This window comes from Boeremia exigua, assembly GCF_020726555.1.
Source record: "Boeremia exigua strain MPI-SDFR-AT-0100 chromosome Unknown C7974scaffold_10, whole genome shotgun sequence".
In the NCBI taxonomy this organism is placed as follows: Eukaryota; Fungi; Ascomycota; class Dothideomycetes; order Pleosporales; family Didymellaceae; genus Boeremia; species Boeremia exigua.
This window is the reverse complement of record NW_025763527.1, coordinates 520,652-542,045: the sequence shown is the minus strand read 5'-3', so window position 1 is coordinate 542,045 and position 21,394 is coordinate 520,652. Positions and strand designations below refer to the sequence as shown.

Here is a 21,394-nt window from a genome sequence, read left to right as displayed (position 1 = left end):
ACTAATACCCACCAACGCGATTTGTATTATCAGAGGCCACCCCGCACAACAGCTAGGAGGTCTTCAGCCAATCTTGAGGCACATCTCGGTTGAGGTAAATTGTAACATAACCTTCAACTGTGGTTCTTCAAGTCCGCAACCATGGGTTCTCTCACTCGAAGCTGTCTATGGGGCCGGACTGAAATCTCCTAAGACGGTCTATGCCACCATTCCCCGCTCTCAGAGGTTGTCCCGCCATTCGTCATGGATGTCTTTGAGGATGAGACTATGCCACAGGAATGGCAAGCAGCAAGAGTAGAGCGAACAAAGATAGGCAAAGAAAATAAATGCATTCGAAAAGCGACGGTCGAGGCTGGAGAGACGAGGGCGAAGTATGCATTGACAGACAAGGGTAAAGAGGTGCGCAGAGGGGCAGTGAAGAAATGCAAGGGTTCAGATAAGGAAAAGAGCGAATGAAGGCACGGGGAAAGACAGATATAGGTAAAGCGCATCATCAGAGGGCGGTGGCAGCAGCTTATGAGGAGTATGGGGTGGGTGGTTCAGCGCGGGACCAATACTGCGAAGAATTTCCAACGAACTTCACGACCAAGCGGACATACAGCTTGAACCGCCACAAAAAGATATGCCCAGCCCACATGTAAGGGCAGAGGAGTACGGAGGAAAAGCTAACTGGGACAACTAAGAAATAACATTGCCACGACACAAAATCGTACATACCACCGCAACTCTAACCGCTGACTCTAACACATATATGTAAACCAGCGCTTTTACCTTTCCGCAGCCCAAGGAACCCCTCACGCAACCTCGCACTCAACTAACACATCACAGAGTCCCGCCCGACAGTCGAAATCTCGGCTTAGAATTGGCCCTAAGCATTCGATAGCTATCCTGTCACCAAAGCATTCTTTGCGGAGCCTGAATTCAGAATGAAGGCCAAAGCTCTACGTGCTGCTGTTGTGGCAGCGACACTCACCCACATAACCTCGGCGGCACCCCAGGCCAGTGAATCGAAGCTGCAGGCTCGCCAAAGCATCAAATTCGATCTTGTCGACTCCACTACAGACCCGACTGTGCAGCCTGAAGACACCTCGTACTTCGACCCTGCAGCTCAACAAGAAAGCAGGATGTTTGTTGGTAGACAGTCAGGGAGTGTCTTTAATTCAATGACAATGACATATTCAGATCTCATCTAAGTTACATTCATGACTGGCACTGTCACTACCCCATTCTTCCATAATGTGCCACAAAAGACCAAGGTCTGCATAAACAGACCATACCTTACTCTGCGCCTGCATGAGCTTCTAGAATCTGCACAGTATGTTTCCAGATCGCCTCCTGCGCACCCGACCCCTGCAGTTCATTGAGTAGCGTATCCGGCTGAAGAAACACCAGCTTATCGTCGACACAGAAAAGCGCGCCTTTGCTCCCATGTTCTACAGTCTCAGCACTCTGCCTTCCGTTCTGCACCGCAACACCCTCGCCACCGTACTCTGCGCTCGTGGCCAGATACAGACTGCGCTCACCCGCTTCCTCAGGCGTATACTTCGCGAAGTTCCTCGCAGGCATCGGGGAGGGAGAAGCAGGGTCGAATTTGCCGGCCCAGCTCTTCATGAACAGATCGGTGCTGACTACGCCCGGATGTGCGTGGATGAAGACAATCCCGCTGTTGTCCTTGTCCTCGGCGATGCGCTTCAGCGTCACGGTCACAAAAGTGGCGGCATGTCTGGCGTAGGCAGGCACACTGAAGTTTCCGGGATCGTTGAGGCCCAGGTCGTTGAGAAGCAGATCGGTCGACTCCTGTCCGGCAGCCAGAATGTTCACAACGCGCGCAGGCTTTGTTGCGCTGGCTCGGCGCAGCTGGGGAAGGAGCCGCAGGGTGAAGGCTATGTGGCTGTAGTACGATACTACGAGGGAGGTCTCGAGGCCTTCAGATGTCGCTGTGATAATCTTCAGCTTGCTGGGCTTGTAGTTACCAAGACGCGGCACTCACCTTGAGGTCCCGTGAACGGCAGATAGCCAGATGACATGAAGAGCAGATCCACGCTGTCTTCCTGGGCGGCAATCAGGCTAGCAAGGCGCTGTGCTTCAGCCACTAGCGATATCTGACCTTCGAGGAAGACGATTGTTGCGAAGGGGTTGGATTTGGTGAGATCTTCCAGCATGGGTCGGTGTGAGGCTTCGTTGCGGCCCACCACGTAGATCTTGATTGGAGACCTCTTGAGAACAAGAGCTTTCAGCGTAGCTTTGCCAATACCATCGGTAGCTCCCACGAATACAGCTATCTTTGGCACATCTTTCGACTCGATAAGTGCGTTTGAGGCAAGAATTGGCTGGAGGAATGCCATGATGGTGATTTAGCTAGTGCAATGTGTAAGAAGCGTAGAACTGTCTGTTGTAGATTGCCTGTGGCCAACGCGGTCCAAGCCCATATTATCTTCACACATGGACGCACTTCGCGTTTACTTGTCGGAGATACCAACGAGGGATTATAAAGCTCCCCGAGCTAGCGATGGCTGAGGACCGGTGGCATGGTGTCACGGACGAAAGTTGCGACCGCTCCAAGAAGCACACAGATATTAACATCGGTGTACTTGACAAATGTAGACTCGAGCTGAATGACAAAGCATGAGAGATTTGCAATCATCCGGATCTTCTCCAGTGCTCCAGCATCGTGGGCAGAGCGCACTTTGGGCGTCTGGAACCTGTTATGCAGGTCCTAGCCCTAGACGCCGACAAGAAGACTCTCAGCCGACATGCGATTGTAACAGACAGTGACAAATCACCAAGCAAAAGCTGGATCAAGAAATGGCGGTGTCAGAGCCTGGACTCAAGCTTCATGTAACCCTGAGGTACTGAGTTTCTATTCCGTTTCCATAAAGCTGCCGTCTGGTAAGTACGATTCTGATCAGACACGATCAACCGTTCTTCTAAGCCTACAAATACGCTACAAAATCCGTTCACCCAGTCAACATGTCCTCTGAAGTCGATCTGGTCCACTACATCACCGTGACGCGCGAAATCGACGCTCCCATCGGCGAAGTCTGGGGCCTGGTAGCCGGCTTCGGAGCAGAGAAAGCATGGTATCCGGACGCAAAATCCGTGTCTCTGACAGGATTCGGCGTGGGCAGCATCCGCACTTTCCACTTTGCATATCCCGCCGGCCCGAACAAGGGCGAAGAGTACATCTTCTCGGAAGATCAAGAGCTTACAGAGTGCGACGCGCCAAACTACTCCTTGACCTTCCGCGTCCGTCGCCCGGACTACCCCGACATGGTCGCTTTCGGGACCACCGCCCTGACCTCGCTCGCGCCTGGCAAGACCCGCTTCGATTGGCATGCTAAAGGTTCGCGTCTGCCCGATGAGTACGCCGACGTCCTGAAGACGGACCTGCATGGGCGTTTCAATGGCCTCATCACCGCTATGGCCAAGCAGCTCGTCTAGAACAAGGAAGAGCATAGTTTGGAAAGCTTGTGGTCGTTGGACGGGTTACGGGGAGAAGAAGATGGAAAGGGGGAGACGAAGACGGTTGTAAATGCAATACCAGCATTACCAATCCTAGACCTATCTCTATTGCTAAGCGTCTCGTCATTCATGTCATTCATGTAAAAGAGGACGTGTATATTGGACTAGATTGACACCTGAAGCACCAATGGGAAGGCTTCATTGAACGATGGTGGACACTCCGGAACGCTAGCCCTCTCCAGCTAGCGTTCCGTCGGCATTATATCAACACCGAGACACTCACAATGCTTTCGACATCCCTCAGAGAGAGCTTAGCAATCGTACTCATGGACTGATCGAGCCAGTAGGGCCGATGTGTGACACTTGCAAAATCGAGCTCCGGCGATCGTCCTTTCAACAGCATAACAGTCTGAGACATTTATACATTTGCCGCACTCTGGACAAAGACAAGCCTCTATGCCGTGATTCCGCAGCTGCCCACCGTCGAAAACACAGCCCAATAGTCTGTTTCGGGAGAATGTATCAGAGTATTGCGGACATATCGAGCCATTTGAATTCCGCTGTCGATCATGTACGCGAGGATCTGCAGGATCCATTCTCGCACACGGGCATCCGTTGTAGTTTGCGCCGCGACGTAGAGCGGTGTGAGAACACCATGACATTGCAGTCTCTGTAGCGGAGATGGAGGGACCGTATTTCCTGGGTTTGTTGTCTGCAGCAGGAACTGCGGCACGGACGCGCAGATGTCCCGTGCGAGTCGTGCAACCTCTTGTGGGGTGTAGTTGGGCACGCTTGTCTCTCGAATGATAGCGCTCATGACCAGACGTTGGATGCGGAAGGCGTTGAAGACCTGGGTCGAGTAGTGATCGGGATAGCGGTCGTAGTAGCCGCCAAGCACCAACGGGCTGTCACTCTTCACCACTTGCGGCCTCCAGGAGCCAGGTATGCTGCTCTCAACAAGTGCAAGTTGCATATCCAACTCTTCCGCTCGCAGCACGATAGCTTCTGGGCTAAGCATTGCCTCTCTTATGTCGGCATGCAGGTTGATGCTTGCCGATAGCAGGCCCATGTACGTCAACTTTGGACTCTGCACATGAGAGGCCAAGTCACTATGAAGCTCCGTCAACGCTTCAGGCACACGAATGCCAGCAGCCCCGCAGCTTATTGTCAGCGCGATCACAATTCTACTTGCTAGGTGACGGGTGCTAGGGTCAGAAAACTGGGTTTGTGGGCGGGCCTTGACCATGGCCAAGGCACCGGAAGCGTGGCTCAGCCATGAGCTCGAAGACCTAGGCGCAGTGTTGCGGTGATGATGTCTGTCAAGCTTCTCGTAGAGATCGAGAAGGAGCACGGACTGGAGGAATGCATTACTAATGGGGGACATGTTGCAATCTGTGTTGTGCAGCCGCAGTATCTCTGTCCGGAGGCTTCGAATAGCCACCAGGTATCGACGGTTTGCTTGAACGGCCAGTTCTGGACGACCTTCTTGGTACGCCATGAAAGCCAGGCTCACGGCATCAACACTGGCGCGCAGGTATCCAGAGGTGGGGGAGGTAGCCAAAAGAGGTGCCAGAGCGTCGAACCCATGCGAGTAGCGATCGATATACAGAGACAAGAAGGCATCTCGAGACAACGCATCACAGTCAGAATGCGGATTGGATAGCAACGTGACCGAGCTCTGGCGCGCCAAGACTTTATTAGCCACACTCCACGTTTCGTCGCGGAAGGCCAATTCATTCAGGTTGCGGTAGCCATGGCAGGCCAGCTTCGCTCTGCGACATTGTGAGCAGCCCAGGGGATCGAGATTGCACTGCATAACGCTCAAAATGTTAATTGTTTTCCGCTGGAGACTCAGCTGCTCGTACGGGAAGCCTTACCCTGAGTTTCCTTTTTCTGCATGGCAAACAGTCTTTCGAGGGACGGCCGTAATTGACCATTGCCTTTATTAGCTAGCGACCGTATCATCTGATCGAAACGTGAGGTTCTCGACCCTGATCATGTGAAGTCGTGAAAGAACCAGGTTGGCCCAAAAGACGCGATGCCAGTCTGCATCGGCAGGAAAGGACCGAGTACCTACAGGCGTTGATGTAGGTTTTGTGCTAAAAGCAACCTGTGAAATTACCAAAGATGTGGTGGTTTGGAAGTGGCTTGCGTTAGAAAGGGGAAGCGCGGGAGATGTGGATCATTTCCTAACTCGGACTGACTCGATTGGATCACACGGTCGCTACTTCTTTCCTTTTTCGTCACTAACCAGACGACCGCCCAGCACTGGGACCATCAAGTGCACCCTGTGTTCAATACTCTATACCTTCGCGTAAGTCGATTTCAGCCTCGTGCTAGAAAGATCGGTCGTGGCGCATCTTGAGTGAGCTGCACCTCGCGTGCTCCGAGAAGCTTTACGAAGCGTCGCGCCGCAGTACAGTATGGTAGGGGTAAGTATTCAACGCTCCACAGCCTGTGCTTAGCGACAGTACCTGAATTGCACATTTGTATGTATCTTACAGATATCATTGGCCGAGATCTGATTTGTTACAGGTTCAAGTCTCCTCGTTGAATTGTGACAACAGCACAGACTGTGGAGCGTTGAATACTTACCCCTACCATACTGTACTGCGGCGCGAAGCCTCGTAAAGCTTCTCGGAGTACAGAGCCACGCTGCTCCGCAACAATGGAGTACATAAGTGAGGCCCTTCCCTCTTGATGATCGACACAGCAACCTTGCCTGAGCATCACGCACCTTTGAGCTCGCTTGAGTCTCGTCCTTTCTTTACATCGTTCTGCATTTAGTCACTCATTAGCAAGATCATCTCGATCAGCATGGTCACTTTCTCTTTCGCCGCGTCTGCGTTGGCTGTTGCAGTCACTGTGCGTGGAGCTGCTCTGCCGCAAACCGCCCCACTAGGCGATGCTCCATCCTGCCTTGACAAAGCTCAAGGCACGACTTTCCAATGGCCGACGAACACTGAAGATGCGTCCAGTATCTTCCAGATCACGTGTGGCACGGATTACTGGGGCGGTGATCTTCGCTCGCTCCAGAGCGACACTTTCCAAGGCTGCTTGGCTGCCTGCAAGAGTGATGCCGAGTGTGTTTCGGTCGCGTATGGGGGCACTTCGTGCTATCTCAAGAACAAGTTGACTACTGGGCAATCCAATAGCGGCGTTTGGTCGGCGAAGAAGATGGTCATAAACAAGGGCCTCACATGTGACGCAGACGGTTCCAGCGATGGCAAGACGTACACTTCGTCCAAGGGCGACTTCAAGATAGTCTGCGGCAAGGACTACGTCGGCAACGACCTGCCCTCAACCAGCACCAAGACCTTCGAAGCTTGCATCGAGACCTGTGCTACGACTGATCGATGCGTCGACGTCTCGTAAGTGACCACATCTGTTCGCACCAATGACACTAACTCAAGCGCGCAGCTATGTTGGAAACACCTGCTATCTCAAACATACAGTCGTCACCGCCAGTGATTCTGCGCAAGTCTGGACTGCTGTCCGCGTTAACGCCCAGCCCTTCGTCTACGGTCTTACCTGCGATAACAACAAGGATGACAAGAAAACCTACAGCGCCAAGACCGGGGGATCATACACCATCCAGTGCGGCGTTGACTACTGGGGCGGCGACCTCTCGTCAGTGCAAACCGCCACATTCGAGGCCTGCATGGACACTTGCGATGCCACGACTGGCTGCCTCGACGTCTCCTACTCCTCCGGCACTTGCTACATGAAAAGCGTACTCAACACCGCAATGACCGCGTCCTGGGTCTGGACCGGCCGCAAGGTCGTCAAGCCGGCCGAGATCCCCCTCGACCTCACCAACACACAAATCTTCAGCAACAGCCGCCCAGCCGACACCCACATCACCAAGGAAACCAACCTGTTCTCGCAAACCATGACCGGCAACGACAACAGCTTCGCCATCTCCACCATGCTCTGGTTCCCGACAGTCCCGTACACCGTGTACGAGATCTCCTTCGAATACTACCAAGAAGCCGGGCGCGCGCAGGTCTCTTTCATCGAAGTCGGCGACTCCCTGGGCTACCTCGCCACGCTGGCATGGTACCAGACGGCGCAGGGCACAAAAGTGCTGGGCGGCCCCGAGTACGGAAACGCCATCTCGCGGCGCCCGGCTGGGAGCCAAGTCAACACGTGCTGGAACAACAAGATCGAGCCCAAGGTAGCTCCTGCGAGCGGCACCTGGCAGACGGGCACAGTGCTCTTGTATTCGAGGACTGCGCAGGGGTATTTCCGCCGCGATCAGGGTGGTCTGGGTACCCAGTCGTGGCGGAACGTGTACGTGCGACAGAAGACTGACGATTACTGCGGCATTACGCAGTAGGCATCGCGCTTGGAGAGGTTGGACGCGTTGACGGGCAGGGTGGAGTGTTGTGGGTAGAAATTATAATCTAATAACTTTTATAACGTAAATATAATAGGTGTCTATCAGCTTACTGCTGCTGTAGCTGTAAAGATTAATACAAAGATGTAAAAGCCTTGTATCAGTGCTTGTTATAATATGTGCTGCCCACCCCCTATCTTGGTACAGTATACCGTCACACTCACAGTCACAGGTCAGGTACCCACGCGTCCTAATTCGCTGAACAGCTATAGAATGTGTGTGTAGGATGCAAGAGAGGACTAGACTCTCCATATAATAGTAGTGCGGGCACCTGTAAGGGGTGAGAGAGACCAGACTTCTCTATACAGTACACCCACGGTACTACTCTAAGCCATACAGTCTCTACCTAGGTACTAGCTACCTACCTAGACAGCCACTCACAGAGGTGACAGAAGTCCTAACACTGTAAACCAATACTCCTAAAAGTAAATAGTCGTTACAACGTCGCAGACCTAGGCTAGGCAAAAATACGTAGAAGCACGCCCGCCTATAGGTAGTCTACCCAGGTAGCACTTTTACGTACAGTATGCACAAGACCTTCTAGCAGCGGGGCTTCCCGCATTGTGTATAGTGTACTCAAACAGGAGTAGTCTTTACATTTCGGCCAGTGTTATATAATATACTAACCAAGTCTCCCAAGACGCATACCACTCTTCCCCCCGTCCATCCCTACTTCCTCGCGCCCTAATTCTCCACACCTCCACGACATTACAATACCCAGAGACTACGACCAACTGACCCGACTATCGTAAACCAACCAGCCAAAAAAAAGGGAACACAGTACCCGCGTGAATTACTCAAATCCCCAGCCTTCTCCAAGCCGCTGCTACTCCTCAAACACCCCAGTCCCTTGACTTTGTTCCGGAACAGCGTCGGGCGAGACACCCGAGTCGAGCGGAGATTAACCTCCTGCAGGTGTGCGAGTGCAGGTGTGCTCGCGCAGGTTAACAAGCAACAGCACGATCCCGTGGAGTCGCTCGTTCTCTGCGACCATGGTAGTGTCGTAGGGGTTGGGGAGGGTTGGGGAGGGAGTTGCTGCAGCAAGATGTACGAGAGGCCGTGGTAGACGGGCCTAGGGGGTCTAAGAGTATATAAAGACGGACACTAGCACTTGTTGTTCATCATATCACACCTATCCCGTATTCCGTCCCTCCGTTTCTCGAGCCACGCTCCTCTCTACCTAAGCCACCTTACCTTAGGTATCGATATACGACCCGATGTCTGCATTACAGTTTTACGACAAACGCAACGCAGGCACCAAAGGCCGCCAACAAAGCCCTCCTACAGTACCTACGGTTCCGAGTTCCCAACCCCACAGCATCCTTGCGTGTACACAGTACACGCGCACCAGCAACCCACACCCCCAGCCCGCGTCGCCACCCCCCTATAGCTAGGTCGTGCGCGTACGGAGAATACTCAATCCTGCCTGTGCTGGACATGTAGACCTGCCACCGCGCTCTACACCCAGACGCTTCGGTTGGCCACAGAGGAGGTATCGTAGCTACGGGGTACCAACGGGGCCGCGTCAGAACCGAGTCAGAGCCGCGTGTGAAGCAGTCATGATCAGCGACAGACCGGCGTGAGTTCGTGCGAGCTCATCTCAGCTCAGCTCCGAGTCGGATGCGGAGTCGGCGTCAGAACCGAGTCCGAGGGTATACAATCTATCTAATTAGGTACGTATACACTTGCAAGATCCGAGCCTCCATGCTCGATTCGCACAGCATCTACTACATACCTAAGCTTAATGCTACTGTAGCCGTAACGATACAGATTGATATGAAGACGTAGAGATGTGGAAGCCTTGCACTAACGAAGTTTCCAAAGACGAATGCTACTCTCCCACCTCGTTTATTTCTTCTTCCACGAGCGGTGGTTCGCGGTGGGCATAGGTATACTACCCCGTAGCCGATTTATCGTATAAGTTATACCCAGTATACAAACATCTCTTACAAACTCTCTGAGTATACAACACAGCCGAGGACTGCGACATGTAGATTTGCCTTTGTATTTGCCTTTGACTTTGAATTTGAATTTGAATTTGGATGTAGATGTAAACGGAGACGTAAGAGTAGACGTAGCTACAGACCACGGGTATTCCAAGCGAAACTGTAGACAGATACAAGGCGCGCGATCGTATCGTATCGTATCGTATCGTACACACGGGCGGCGGTGCTTTGACCGCGCCGCACAAACACCCACAAACACCCCCGCACCCCCAAGCTTTTAAATCACCCCGTCATAAACAGTACCTCTAAGCAACCCCCCCCTCAACCAAAACATCCCCCAACCCCAGCCCCGCCAGCCCGCCCACCGGCAGTCCGCCTCCGCGCCTGGGCCCCACAAACCCCTGCCGCTGCCGCCCCGTGCGCCCGCGCCCGAGCCAATTGTACTTCAACTCCTTCCCGAGCCTGACACTGCGCTCCTGGCGCTCATCCCCGCTCTGCAGCGACACGAGGACGCTGACGCACTGCAGCATTCTGCCGACTGTTTCTGTGACTTTCGCGGAGTCCATGGCAGCGGGGGCGGACGCGTGGGCGTGTGCGGGGGCGGAGGCGGAGGAGGGCGTGAAGGAGCCCGCGCTCGCGGCGGAGGTAGCGCGGGAGCGCGCGGGCAGGGCGTCGTGCGCGGGGGGGTCCGGGCCGGGATTCAGCGTGTCGAGTGCGAGGCGGGAGAAGACCGCCATCAGCGCGTCGTAGCGGGGCAGAATCACCGCGTCGCGGAACGCAAGCAGCGTGATACGTCTTACATCCAATTCGCCGAGCAACGGGACGTTCTTGTGTGTGGGTGACCGGCTGGACATTTCGTCGGGCAGCACGACGCCCCAGAACTCGCTGGCCTGGGTGCTGGACATGATTCCCGTGCCGCGGAACTCGAGGTCGAGCGGTAAGAAGACGGCTTGCAGGAAGGGCAGGATGGAGGTGAAGACGACGAGCCAGATCTCGACGAGCGGCGGGATCAGGCGCTCGTCTGGGATGTGGCGCAGGGTCTGGTCGAGCGAGGAGAAGCCGGTGGCGAGCAGCTCGTTGAGGTCCTCGATGAGCAGGATGGGCGAGCGCTTCTGGATGCAGCGCTTGACGTGGACGGAGACGAGGGCGTTGAAGTCCTCGACGGGGGGCCGGGGGTCCTCGCCCTCGAAGATCTGGAGCACGCGGGCTTTGAGCAGCGGCCAGGCGTCGTCGGGCGAGAGCCCGTTGATGCCGAACGACGAGCCCAGGTTCAGCATCTCGGCGGTGTGCGGGATCGAGGTGCCCGAGGCCGAGGCGCCGGGGGTGTTGCTCAGACTGCTGGCGAGGGATGGCCACTCGGAGCGGTCGGTGCTGAACGAGGGGCGCTGGGTGTAGCTGGGGTCGAGGTTGTCGCCGAGGTATGCCGCGGCTTTGGCGTTCTTCTTGGCCTCGCGCAGCCCACGGCCGGCGTGGCGCAGGTCGAGCCCGGTCACGGAGCTCGGGAACGAGCTGCCCGGCAGCGGCGACGACGGGGCGAAGTTGTACAGCGACTCGGGGGCGTTGGGATTCGTCGGCCGCGAGGTGCTGTTCACCGACGACAACGGCAGTGCATGGTCGTCCTTGTCTTTCAGCTTCGCCTTTGTCCGCGACAGGAAGTGGTGCTTGTGCTTCTCCTTCTCGCTCTTGGGGACCAGGGTCGAGGTGGAGACGTTGGCCGACGAGTACAGCGACGCGGCGCTGCTGGTGGCGGGCGACTCCAGCAAACTAGTCGTCGACGGGTTCATGACGCGGTTGAGGGCGTGCGAGCTGTGGATGCCGATGCCGATCTTGCCGGGCGACGGCAGCGGCTGGTGCTTCTTGTCGAGCGGCTTCTCGTCCGTCTTGGGCTTGGACGAGAACAGCTTCATCTTGCTCTTCTCCTTGGGGGCCTTCTGCAGCACCAGCTCGGGGGTGGCGGCGGCCAGGCGCGGCGAGGCCTGGACGGAGGCGGGCGGCGGGTCCGCGTAGCCCGGCGACATCAGCGGGCTGGTGGGGAAGGCCTGGGTGGCGGCCGAGGCGGCGGCGCGCGGCAGCCCCTGGGTGTAGGTCATGCCGTTGGTGCGGAAGGTCATGGGCAGCGGCGGCGGGCTCTGCGGGGTTGCGCGGGCGGGGGCCGGGTCGGCGGGGGCGGGGATGGTGGTGGAGCGCTTGCGCATGTGGGCGCTCTGCTGGTAGGCGGCCTGGGCGGCCAGCTGGCTCGCGCTCAGCAGCGGCGGCGGCGAGGCGAGGGCGTCGGGGCGCATGGACGACAGGCTGGGCTCGAAGTAGCCCTGCGAGCGCTGGCGCGGGCGGTGGCCCAGGTGGCGGTCGATCAGCGACGTCTGGCTCTGGGCGTGGGCCATGGCCGGGCGCGAGTAGTTGGGCGCGGGCTCGCCGGGCGACTGCAGCGCGCGCGGGTGGCGCGGCGAGCGGCGCGGCGGCTGCGACTGCGAGTCCGAGTCGTACTCGTCGAGCGACGGGCGCTGGCCGGGCGTCTGCGGGGGGGGCGACGTGGGCTGCATGGTGTCGTTACCACGGGGCGGCGCTCACGTTGGGGTGGTATTCGGGTGGTCGGGGTGGTTGACGCGCTCACGTCGTTGCAGTCATGGCCAGCACGACAAATCAGCAGTGGGCAGTCTCGCAGCCTCACACCATGGCTGCCGTGGAGTCGGAGTCGGAGTCGTGTCGTCGTGAGGCGCGGGCGACGTCCGAGGGCGATCCATGCATGCGGCTGAAAGCCGCTGAACTAAGCCCTGCGACCCCACCAAACCAGCGCCAGCGCCAGCACCAACACCACCAGCACCATCATCCCCCACCGTCACCGTCACCCTCCCTCCACCATCTTCCCCACCACCATGACATCCCTCACCGCCACCGCCACCTACGCCTCCCCCCACACGACCCACACCCTCTCCGCCCCCCTCCCGCCCACCCCCTCCTCAACCGCGTCCCGCGTCGCCTACCTCGGCGCCATGCACACCGCGCTCAAGACGCTGCAGGCCGACACCAACGCCCTGCTGACGCAGAAGATGGCCGACGACGCAGCGGGTGCGAGGGACGACAAGGAGGAGGCCAACTATGGGGAGGAGGTTGTGGAGGAGGATTGAGTGCGAGGAGTGAAGGCGGGGTTAGAGGGGCGCGTGGGCGAGGAGCTTGGGGGGGGCTTTGGGCGAGGCGCTGGGCGAGGCACTGTGCAGATGATTGAGTTTGCGGAGTTTAATGTGTGGAGGGGCGAGTGGGAGATAGGATAGGACAGGACAGGAGAGCTCAGTACGCCAGCCCCACCACCGCCGTGTTCCCCCAGCACCTCCTGCCCGTCACGAGCAAAGAAGCTTAGAACCGCATCGGATATCACGTCCACCTAGAACGCCCCTCCACACGCCAGCACTGCACACGGCGAAACCCCATGACTGGAAGAGAGTCATAACGTCATATCGGTCTATCCACCGCCTGCACTACAATACACGCACCACTACACGCTCCAGCACGCCGGGTATATACACTCCCCCCCTCACAAACCTAAAAATCTACAAAAAGCGAAAAAAAAAACCCCCCCCCCAACGCTTCCGTCCTATCTACACCGCATAATTCTCCGCATGCAAAAACACCTCCCCGACCCCCCCACCCCTCCAAACGCCCCTCTGCAACCCGACCACGGCCCGCGCAACACCCTCCCGCATCCCCGGCGGCCCGCACACGAACACACACGCGCGGTTCCCGAACCCCTTGCCCAACCCCTTCAGTAGGAAAGCGATGTCGGGGCGTCCGTACTCGGTGCTCCAGCCGTCCTTTTTTTTCGCCGCGGGGAGGAAGGCGAAGCGCATTAGGTTCTTTTGGAATTCGGTGGGCGTCGAGGGGAAGCCGAAGTCGAAGCCGGAGACGGGGGCGGAGGGGTCGGTGGACAGGTCGGGGGCGAGGGCGGAGGGGTGGGCGCGTAGGGCCGTGGTGATGTCGAGGGAGAGGTTGCGCTGCGGGCGGCGCGGGGCGGGGGCGATGTCGTCTGGGTCTGCGGCGCTGTGGGCGCTGTGGTACGAGGCGCGTGGCGGCGCGAGGTGGCGCAGGTGCGCCTGCGGGAGCGCGGAGACGTGGTCTTCGTTCTCGGCGCGCAGGGCGAATTCCTTCTCGGGGTCGCCCTGGGCCTCGTCGCGGATGAGCGCGGAGTGGCGCTTGGACGAGATGGCGCTTATCCCGGACAGGCGGTGGTCGGCGATGTTCTGGAACGCGTCGTTGACTTTATCGTGGAAGAACATGGAGACCGGGCGCGTGGGCGTTTTGGCGCTGACCAGGCCGCCGCCGACGACGCGCTTGGCCGCGGTGATGTAGAACTGGCACTCGACTGTCTCCGGGGGCGCGAATTCGCGGCAGATGCGCAGTTCTTCTTTGAACCACTCCATGGTTTCCGGGCGCTTCATGGCCCAGATGACGTGGATTTTGCGCGTGGCGGCTTTGCCGTCGCGCATCTTCTTGACTAGCAGGAGCAGCTGCGAGATGATGGCCGTGATGCCACTGCCTCCAGCAATGAGAACAACGTCGTCGAACGCCTCGATGCGGCGCTGCATGCCGCCGTACGGGCCGTCCACGAATGCGCGGTATGTGTGCCACGGACCGTGGGTCAGCGCGCTCTCGACAACCTTCTTCGTGAAGCCGCCGAATGGCCTAAACACAAGAACCATGTCCCTGTACCCCTCGCCGTACTCGGACGGGAAGTCGTCGTCGCACAGCGACGCGATGGTGAAGGGGTGGTTCTCGAACACGGAAATCCCCGGCATGCGGAGGTACACATATTGCCCGGGCCTCCACTTGGTCTGCGTGGGGATCGTGATCTTGACCGCGTTCTCTGGCATGAGCGTCACGGCAGCCTCGTCGCCGATCAGCCACGACATGCGGAACGGGTTGGTCCAGTTCAGGTAGAACAGCCGCATGGCGTACGACAGCAGCCAGATGGCGAGCGTCGAGAAGAGGTAGTTCCAGGAGGTGAGGTAGTTGTTGCAGTGCCAGAACATCATGCCCAGGAAGACCATAGACACAGGCACGTGGAGCGTGACAAACAGCTCGTACATGCGGTGTCGGAGAGGAGCGATGGAGTGTGTGCACAGAAAGCAGAGCGGTGCGAGAGCAGCGATACCTTAAAAATTAGCTTGCATCTCGTGCATGATAGACCGACTCACCAGTTCCGTAGGCGTAGAAGCCCTCCTGCGCAAAGAAGCTCTCGAACACCTTCCGGGCCCCCTTCTCCCAGATCGGAGTGACGTAAAACGGCACCGTGTGCAGGATGCTCAACACAAGACACAAGTACGCGGCCCACCTGTGCAGCACATTCAACCGCTCGTGGCTGATGCCCGTCAACATGGTGATCAGGTTCGCCTTCATCGCCAGCGCCACGATCCACGGCATCAGGGCCACCGCCATCATGCCCGAGCGAATCGCAAGCGGCGGCGACCCGTACGCAATGCTGCTCCAGAACAGCGGCTGGGGGACACAACTATACAATATCCCCACCGCAAACGCGAGAAACACGACAACAATAACGCTCAGCGAGGGAAACACCAACGGCCTCCAGCCCTTGCGGATGGTAAACTGCGGCACGGGGCGGTAGAAGACGAAACGGAACAGGGCCACCAGGTTGTTGATCGGCCCTACAGACGACACGCTCGACTGGGTCTTGGGCCCACTCGGCAACGGGCCTTCGCGAGGGAAGAACTTCATAGTAGACTTGTCAGTATAGAGCACCGACATTTCGTAGTCTGTGTCGGGGGAGGACGTCGCGGAGGACTGCAGTACCTCTTCTTGGTGGAGTGCGGTCCGGATCTTGTCCGTGAACAGGTGGTAGTAGCGCATCAGCGCCGTGATGACCAGCAGCGGGATGCAGAAGTAGACGTATGCGAGCGCGTATTTGCCGCTCTTCTTCCAGGGGTCCACCGTGTTGGCTTCGATCAGCCCCGGCGGGCTGGTGCTGTTGAAGGGAATGTTTATCCGTCGCACGAGCGAGGCGACCATGTCGGCCACCTGGTGGGTTCCAAACTGTGCCAGCCCGTGGCCCAGCACGGCCTCTGATATCGCGGGCATGTTGGCGTGGTGCGTGGTAAAAGCTCGTGGAACCTGCTGCCAGCAAAGCTGGGTCACAGAAGAATTTGGCCAGATCCAGTGGAGAGTCCAGCAGACGGCGGTCGGGACAGCGAGTGCTTATGAGAAACCGACGACTCGTTTCTACATGGGTACGGGTGTGGAGTAGCGTCCGTTGTGTTCATGCGGTGCTGGGGCACGGCAGCGCGAACCAGACTCGTCGTCTGTGCTACCGGTTGATACGTGCGTGGCGTCCGTGGTGCAGTGCGGCCTTCATCTGTGACCGTGTACCGACGAGAGATGGTTACCAGATTGAGCAGCACGACGCAGAAACCGAAAACCGTTTTCTGACAACAGCGATCAGACGCGTGCGTCAGCCGGCCTTATGTGACCGTGGGTTCGTGCTGAGTGGAGAAAGCGTCACACGCCGAGTTCAGACGTCCGTATCGTGGCAGCAAATAGCGGATCTTACTCAACCGCTCGCGAGCCCGCGCTATTGGGCCAAGGTGTGATAGCGATATCTAACAGGGGTACCAAAGAGAGACGGACGTAGTGAGGCACTATCACGCTCGCGGACCGCACTGGCGATTCATACCTCAAATGCCCGTCGAGCGTATGCATCATGCGTGATGGCCGCTGTGACTGGCTGGAGGGCCGTGGATCCGGCCAATGGGGCTAGAACGGACGCCAGGGCAGTGCGACGAGAGGTAGACTCCTAAGCGGTGGCGTTCGGCTGCAGCGGGACGACAACCTCGATCCGTGCCCGCTCTCTGCTGCGCTGTCCACGCAAGGGGCGGCGATTGAGACAGCACACTGCGAGCTTGTTCGTTGCGCATCCGTCGCACGCCACGATCAATCGCTCAGCAATCACATTCTACGCAGAGTCTTCAAGCCGTCGCAGCGATGGCGGTCTGGGCGAGAAGGCGACTCAGACGGATCAGCCACCTCGTGGGCGCGCAGTCGAATCACAGCCGTTAGATGCACGTTGCCTTGGGCTCAGGGCCGCGCTGCGGAGCCCCCAAATGGGCCGCCTCCGGTTCGCATGACTTGACGGCAGGCGAATTGGAGAATTGGGATCGCAGGCACTGGCTGGAGTGCAGATGCATGCATGGGAGCAGACATGTGGAGCGGGGTGCTGGCCGTTCGAGTGGCTGACAATGGCCGTGTAAGCGCCCACTATCCGACTCGAGACTAGCCTGCAATCAAGCTTTGGCTGGCCCGCTGATGTGCGCTCGTAGGCTGAGAGCTTCCATCAATCTCCTGTCGCTGCGATTCGGATCCGGGAGCCGACGCTCGTCGATTCCAACTGGAGATCACAACTTGGTCGACGGCTCACCCGTCCCGTGCACGGAAAGGCACGAAGCGACGGCGCAGCAATGCACTTGCGAAGAGTGGACAGCAGGTGCAGATGGAGCTGTCCGTCGACTGCTGTCACTTGCATTCGTCCGCTATGAATGGTCCCGCACCGCACGACGCTCCCCATCGGCCCACCAGCGTGCGCTCGATGCCATCACACCGCATTGCCCCACCACAACGCCGCTTTTGACATGTTTCTTCACATTAGCACCTAGAATTCCCCTTCTGGGCCATATCTCAGGCGCCCAGCGACCGCTTTCGAGACCGCAGTCCTGTAAGCGCCAGCCCTACATATGTAGTACATCACGTGCGCCCCACGACACCCACATGGCTCCAGGACCCTGGATCAGGCACGGTCTGGCTGCTGGACTGTACGCGCTCGACGGCCTGGTGGCTGCTACTCTGATTGCATGTGCCGACGAGCTGAGTGCCGGACTACATCCTTGTGGACGGGCACGTCGCAATAGGTAAGTCGAGCGGTTGGGTAATGTGTACCTGCAGGAGACGGCGTTGCGGTGGAGATGTATTGGAGACATGGTTGTCGTCGAGTATTTGGATACAGACAACAGCGAATATGATTCGCCAAGTTCAGCTTTGAGCTTGATGATTCTTTCCTTCACCATTGCCAGGATATCCGGCTTGCACTTAGTAGCTGCGATCGACGTCCTCACCAAATAAGATCTCGTTGGCCTCTTCTGTGTCGAACCATTCCTCTCCAAGACCGAGGGCATCCACCACTTTCATTGGCAATGCGAGTCCCTTTGGCTCACCAAGGAACCCGATTCGCGACGCCATCTGCACTCCTGGAGGGCCCGCTGTGGCCAAGAGTAGGATCAGCTCTTTGAGTATGCTTTTTTTCTCACGCTCCTCACCATAGCCTGTTCACATGTCAGTGGATAACCTCTGGGTTCCGTGGCGCCCGTTCACTTACCAAGGGCACCATAGGCGAGGTGAATCTCGTAGACGAAGTTGCGGCCAAGCTTCTGAAAGGCATTTTGGACTCGCCAAAGGTGCAGGGACGAAACCTCGTGGACAGGCACGCCAGTCCAATCGAAGTCGATGCTTTCCAGTAGAAGCACGTCGTCTTCCGTTTTCTCTGCGGGCAGCGTACCGCACAAGGCTTTCTCGACACCGTCGTAGCTAGACATACTTTTGCTGCTCATGCTGATGGTCAGATGAACAATATTTTAGGGCAATATGCTGCGCATTGCAGAGTATTGCCAATCACCTGCAGGTTCCCAGTCGCCCTCGCTCGTTTGTAAGCTTGCTCGAGACCCCATCAGAACATGCCAAGGGACGTGGAGGGATTTCAGAGCGACGAGTGTTTGGAATCCTTCAACACGTTCATACTCCCAGGCCCGCTGTGTCAGAAATCTGCTCAGAGGATTGAGGTTTAGATATATCAGTGTTTCCCCGTGTTGCGGTAAACCGTCCAAGATAGCACTATACAATGTTCTCTCCTGCCCGTTATGTATAAGCTCTTCACTGTATGAGTGGGTACAAGTGAAGGATTCGAGGGCTTTGCAACAGTCGATCATCTTGCGAACGATATGGGCAGGAACATTGAGGAACGGAAGGCGGAGTTGCCGTACACCAGACGTCGCTTTCGCTTCTGGCCAGATCAAAGTACGCGTCCAATCTTGACGCGAATGTCTTCCCACGCCCCACAGGCACACGGAGCGAAGGCCTGGTAGGGAGAAGAGGTGGATCAGGTATGGACCCCACCGACCAGTCAGAGCGAGGTCCAAAGAACGCAGTTGCCGAAACCAGCCGTTGTAATGTGGGCTGGTCGGGACGTTTTGAGCTGCCACGACAATGGGAACCAGCCATAAAGGTGGACCGCCGTCCCAGCGACGATTCCGAAGTTCCTCCATGGTCAGATTCGCCCTCAGCGATTCCAAGTTCGGTGCTCGAGAAAGCAATCGCCAGAGCTCAACTTCTCCTGCATACATCTCTCTACTTCTTAATTGCTCAAAAAAGCTCGATGCATTGGCCTCACTCCAGGCACGGTACTCTTCTAGTCGCTCTTTTGTAGGGAGATACTTGGTTTCGTCGCGAGTGATGTCTGTTGCGTAGATGACAACATGCTTCAAGCGTTGGAGAGCATGATCGGCGTTTACAGGATCGATGAGAGGGATGATTGGACGGTGGATTGAAGCTTCATACCCATGGTACAGTAGCGGCACAGCGATATCATGTAGAAAGCGGCATGTTCGTGCGACAAAGGCAATGGTGCGAAGCCAGTGTCGGAAGTCCCATCTATGCTTCTTATGCTCCTCGTACTCCTCATCCTCATCATCTTCATCATCTTCATCATCTTCATCATCTTCATCATCTTCATCATCTTCATCATCTTCATCATCTTCATCATCTTCATCATCTTCATCATCTTCATCATCTTCATCATCCTCCTCATCCTCATCCTCCTCACTCTCCTCATCCTCCTCACTCTCCTCATCCTCCTCATCCTCCTCATCCTCCTCATCCTCCTCAAGGAGAGTGCCTTCGTCAAGTCGGTGGATGGGCTCGAGGTGATGTAGGATCTGACAAACGAGCTCGACTGGGATCGAAGTGAGGGATGGCATTGCAGCGGTGTCTGTTCAGTGCTGGTGAGAGCAGCTGACAGCACCACGGTCTCGAGGTAAGTACTTATTCTTGTTGAGTTGTGTAACCCCAAGGAAGGCACGCTATGTCTAACAGGTGATGGTGGGCTGTAGGTTCATCAAAATAAGGCAGCTACGTCTCTGCTTGACAGGCTCTCAAGTTTCACAAAAGCAATGGCGGACAAGCGACCTTCAAGCTGGCCAACTTCGATACAGAAATCGTAGCTATCGTAATACCTAAAGCTAAGATTTAGTTAAGCATCGTCTATGTTGTAGGCAAGAAAGTACTCTATAGGGTTTTTGTGTGTTCTCTCTACGTTACCTACTGTCGCGTAGTAGAATATCTGGCTCATGTCCTTATGTAGTCCGCCATTTATCTTGCAATCTGAGAGACAGGCACTTGTGGCGTGTTGATGGTAGCACAACATGCACACGAAATGAGGCGGTTCAGTGGATTCTTCTACGCTATGCCGCGCCTACAGATACGGGCTCCTTAAACGAGCCAACAATGGGCCAACGACGGGCCAACAATGGGCCAACAATGGGACAACAGTGGGCCAACAATGGGCCTAACAAAAAGCAAGTGCAAAAATGGGCGTCTCTCCAGAAATGTGTCTTCGTTGATTAAAATGATACGGCGTCCGGTCAGACTGGCTCTCTTTGCCGCTGCGCGCGTCTGGGGTATGTCGGACTACACTACAAGGCGGCGGCCGTCTAGGCGGTGACGCTGGCGCGCGAGTGGGCCGAGTGCGGTCGCTCTGCAGCAGTTAGCGTGACAGCGGGGGGGGGGGGGGGGGGGGTGTCACGGGTAGCATACCCGGGATGTCCATGGTCTGCGGGTGTCTGGCGGCCAGCGGGCTGTTTGCAGCAGCCGTGGCAGGCTGCGAGTCTTTTGGCTTGAGCGGCGAGCCGGTTGCTTGGCTGAGGCGCTCCTCGGCCTCGCGCAGCCGCCTCTGCAGGGCCTCGAGCTCCTGTGCTTGTGTGTTGACGGCCTGCTTCCTGCGACGGTTAGCGGGGCGTTGGGCGGCAGGGGCGGCAACATGCTTCTCGTGGATGGTCTTGTCCAGGGTGTCGAGGCTGTTGTCGAGGTTGAACAGCGTGTCGAGCTCGTCCATGAAGTTGAGGGCCACGGTGCTGCAGGTGTCAGAACGGGCGGGGGCAGCGCTAGCGGGGGATCCTACGACTGAGGGCGGTTGCTGGGCTTCCAGCCGGCGTCAGGGTCCTGCGCGGTCTGGCGCTGCACGGAGGCCTGGTTCTGCATGGTGAGACGTGGAGCGGGCTTGGGCGGATTGGGAAGTGAGGCGGCGCGGGCGATGGCGGAGGCACGGATGAGAGACAAACAGGACGGCGTCGAGCAGCGGGTTATATGTTTGCAAGCGGGCTGAGGGCTGTGGGATGTTTCAAAGGGTGGGACAGCAGCAGGGCATGAAGAGGCGTCCTGTCATGGAACGGAAACGGGCTGGTGATTACGAAGTAACGTGCGAAAGGGGGCGGCCAAAGCGCGCTGCTCCGCACTGATCGCCGCAGTGGAGCTGGGGAGCAACCAC

The 21,394-nt window shown here is 57.2% G+C and overlaps 9 protein-coding genes across 9 annotated transcripts; 3 read left to right on the top strand and 6 right to left on the bottom strand.

Moving 5' to 3' along the window:
- Positions 1-1,221: 1,221 nt before the first annotated feature.
- On the bottom strand, positions 1,222-2,345 carry C7974DRAFT_474424 (uncharacterized protein; the record flags this gene model as incomplete). Its single annotated transcript, XM_046146605.1, has 2 exons — positions 1,222-1,937; positions 1,991-2,345. 2 exons carry the CDS (start codon positions 2,343-2,345, stop codon positions 1,279-1,281), a joined length of 1,014 nt encoding a protein of 337 aa, XP_045993894.1. The 3' UTR covers positions 1,222-1,278.
- A 625-nt stretch (positions 2,346-2,970) lies between these two features.
- C7974DRAFT_426876 (uncharacterized protein) lies at positions 2,971-3,526 on the top strand (the record flags this gene model as incomplete). The annotated part of the gene is made up of 1 exon (XM_046144540.1): positions 2,971-3,526. One exon carries the CDS (start codon positions 2,971-2,973, stop codon positions 3,439-3,441), a length of 471 nt encoding a protein of 156 aa, XP_045993893.1. The 3' UTR covers positions 3,442-3,526.
- Positions 3,527-3,732: 206 nt separating this feature from the next.
- Positions 3,733-5,599, bottom strand: C7974DRAFT_426875 (uncharacterized protein). Its single transcript, XM_046144539.1, has 2 exons — positions 5,340-5,599; positions 3,733-5,272 (listed from the first exon to the last, which is right to left on the bottom strand). The coding sequence occupies exons 1-2, from the start codon at positions 5,397-5,399 to the stop codon at positions 3,917-3,919; spliced, it is 1,416 nt and encodes a 471-aa protein (XP_045993892.1). The 5' UTR covers positions 5,400-5,599; the 3' UTR covers positions 3,733-3,916.
- Positions 5,600-6,014: 415 nt separating this feature from the next.
- C7974DRAFT_400470 (uncharacterized protein) lies at positions 6,015-7,948 on the top strand. The gene is made up of 2 exons (XM_046142508.1): positions 6,015-6,833; positions 6,883-7,948. The coding sequence occupies exons 1-2, from the start codon at positions 6,280-6,282 to the stop codon at positions 7,799-7,801; spliced, it is 1,473 nt and encodes a 490-aa protein (XP_045993891.1). The 5' UTR covers positions 6,015-6,279; the 3' UTR covers positions 7,802-7,948.
- A 2,164-nt stretch (positions 7,949-10,112) lies between these two features.
- Positions 10,113-12,629, bottom strand: C7974DRAFT_364565 (HbrB-like-domain-containing protein; the record flags this gene model as incomplete). Its single annotated transcript, XM_046139801.1, has 1 exon — positions 10,113-12,629. Exon 1 carries the CDS (start codon positions 12,345-12,347, stop codon positions 10,113-10,115), a length of 2,235 nt encoding a protein of 744 aa, XP_045993890.1. The 5' UTR covers positions 12,348-12,629.
- C7974DRAFT_415962 (uncharacterized protein) lies at positions 12,479-12,932 on the top strand (the record flags this gene model as incomplete). The annotated part of the gene is made up of 2 exons (XM_046143941.1): positions 12,479-12,531; positions 12,599-12,932. The coding sequence occupies 2 exons, from the start codon at positions 12,479-12,481 to the stop codon at positions 12,930-12,932; spliced, it is 387 nt and encodes a 128-aa protein (XP_045993889.1).
- Positions 12,933-13,400: 468 nt separating this feature from the next.
- Positions 13,401-15,891, bottom strand: C7974DRAFT_317072 (ferric reductase NAD binding domain-containing protein; the record flags this gene model as incomplete). The annotated part of the gene is made up of 2 exons (XM_046138582.1): positions 13,401-14,950; positions 14,994-15,891. The coding sequence occupies 2 exons, from the start codon at positions 15,889-15,891 to the stop codon at positions 13,401-13,403; spliced, it is 2,448 nt and encodes an 815-aa protein (XP_045993888.1).
- Positions 15,892-17,832: 1,941 nt separating this feature from the next.
- Positions 17,833-19,829, bottom strand: C7974DRAFT_426870 (uncharacterized protein; the record flags this gene model as incomplete). Its single annotated transcript, XM_046144538.1, has 3 exons — positions 17,833-18,122; positions 18,176-18,399; positions 19,195-19,829. The coding sequence occupies 3 exons, from the start codon at positions 19,827-19,829 to the stop codon at positions 17,890-17,892; spliced, it is 1,092 nt and encodes a 363-aa protein (XP_045993887.1). The 3' UTR covers positions 17,833-17,889.
- A 159-nt stretch (positions 19,830-19,988) lies between these two features.
- Positions 19,989-21,391, bottom strand: C7974DRAFT_426869 (uncharacterized protein). The gene is made up of 4 exons (XM_046144537.1): positions 21,029-21,391; positions 20,892-20,981; positions 20,654-20,846; positions 19,989-20,605 (listed from the first exon to the last, which is right to left on the bottom strand). Exons 1-4 carry the CDS (start codon positions 21,106-21,108, stop codon positions 20,417-20,419), a joined length of 552 nt encoding a protein of 183 aa, XP_045993886.1. The 5' UTR covers positions 21,109-21,391; the 3' UTR covers positions 19,989-20,416.
- Positions 21,392-21,394: the final 3 nt, after the last annotated feature.

Bases quoted from the DNA above. Each gene is read 5' to 3' on its own strand.
- C7974DRAFT_426875 (XM_046144539.1), bottom strand. From the start codon at position 5,399: ATGGTCAATTACGGCCGTCCCTCGAAAGACTGTTTGCCATGCAGAAAA. The intron at 5,273-5,339 runs GTAAGGCTTCCC...AGCGTTATGCAG, and splicing joins GCAGAAAAAGGAAACTCAGG to TGCAATCTCGATCCCCTGGG.
- C7974DRAFT_400470 (XM_046142508.1), top strand. From the start codon at position 6,280: ATGGTCACTTTCTCTTTCGCCGCGTCTGCGTTGGCTGTTGCAGTCACT. The intron at 6,834-6,882 runs GTAAGTGACCAC...TCAAGCGCGCAG, and splicing joins GATCGATGCGTCGACGTCTC to CTATGTTGGAAACACCTGCT.
- C7974DRAFT_426869 (XM_046144537.1), bottom strand. From the start codon at position 21,108: ATGCAGAACCAGGCCTCCGTGCAGCGCCAGACCGCGCAGGACCCTGAC. The intron at 20,982-21,028 runs GTAGGATCCCCC...TGACACCTGCAG, and splicing joins CCCAGCAACCGCCCTCAGTC to CACCGTGGCCCTCAACTTCA. The intron at 20,847-20,891 runs GCATGTTGCCGC...TAACCGTCGCAG, and splicing joins GACAAGACCATCCACGAGAA to GAAGCAGGCCGTCAACACAC.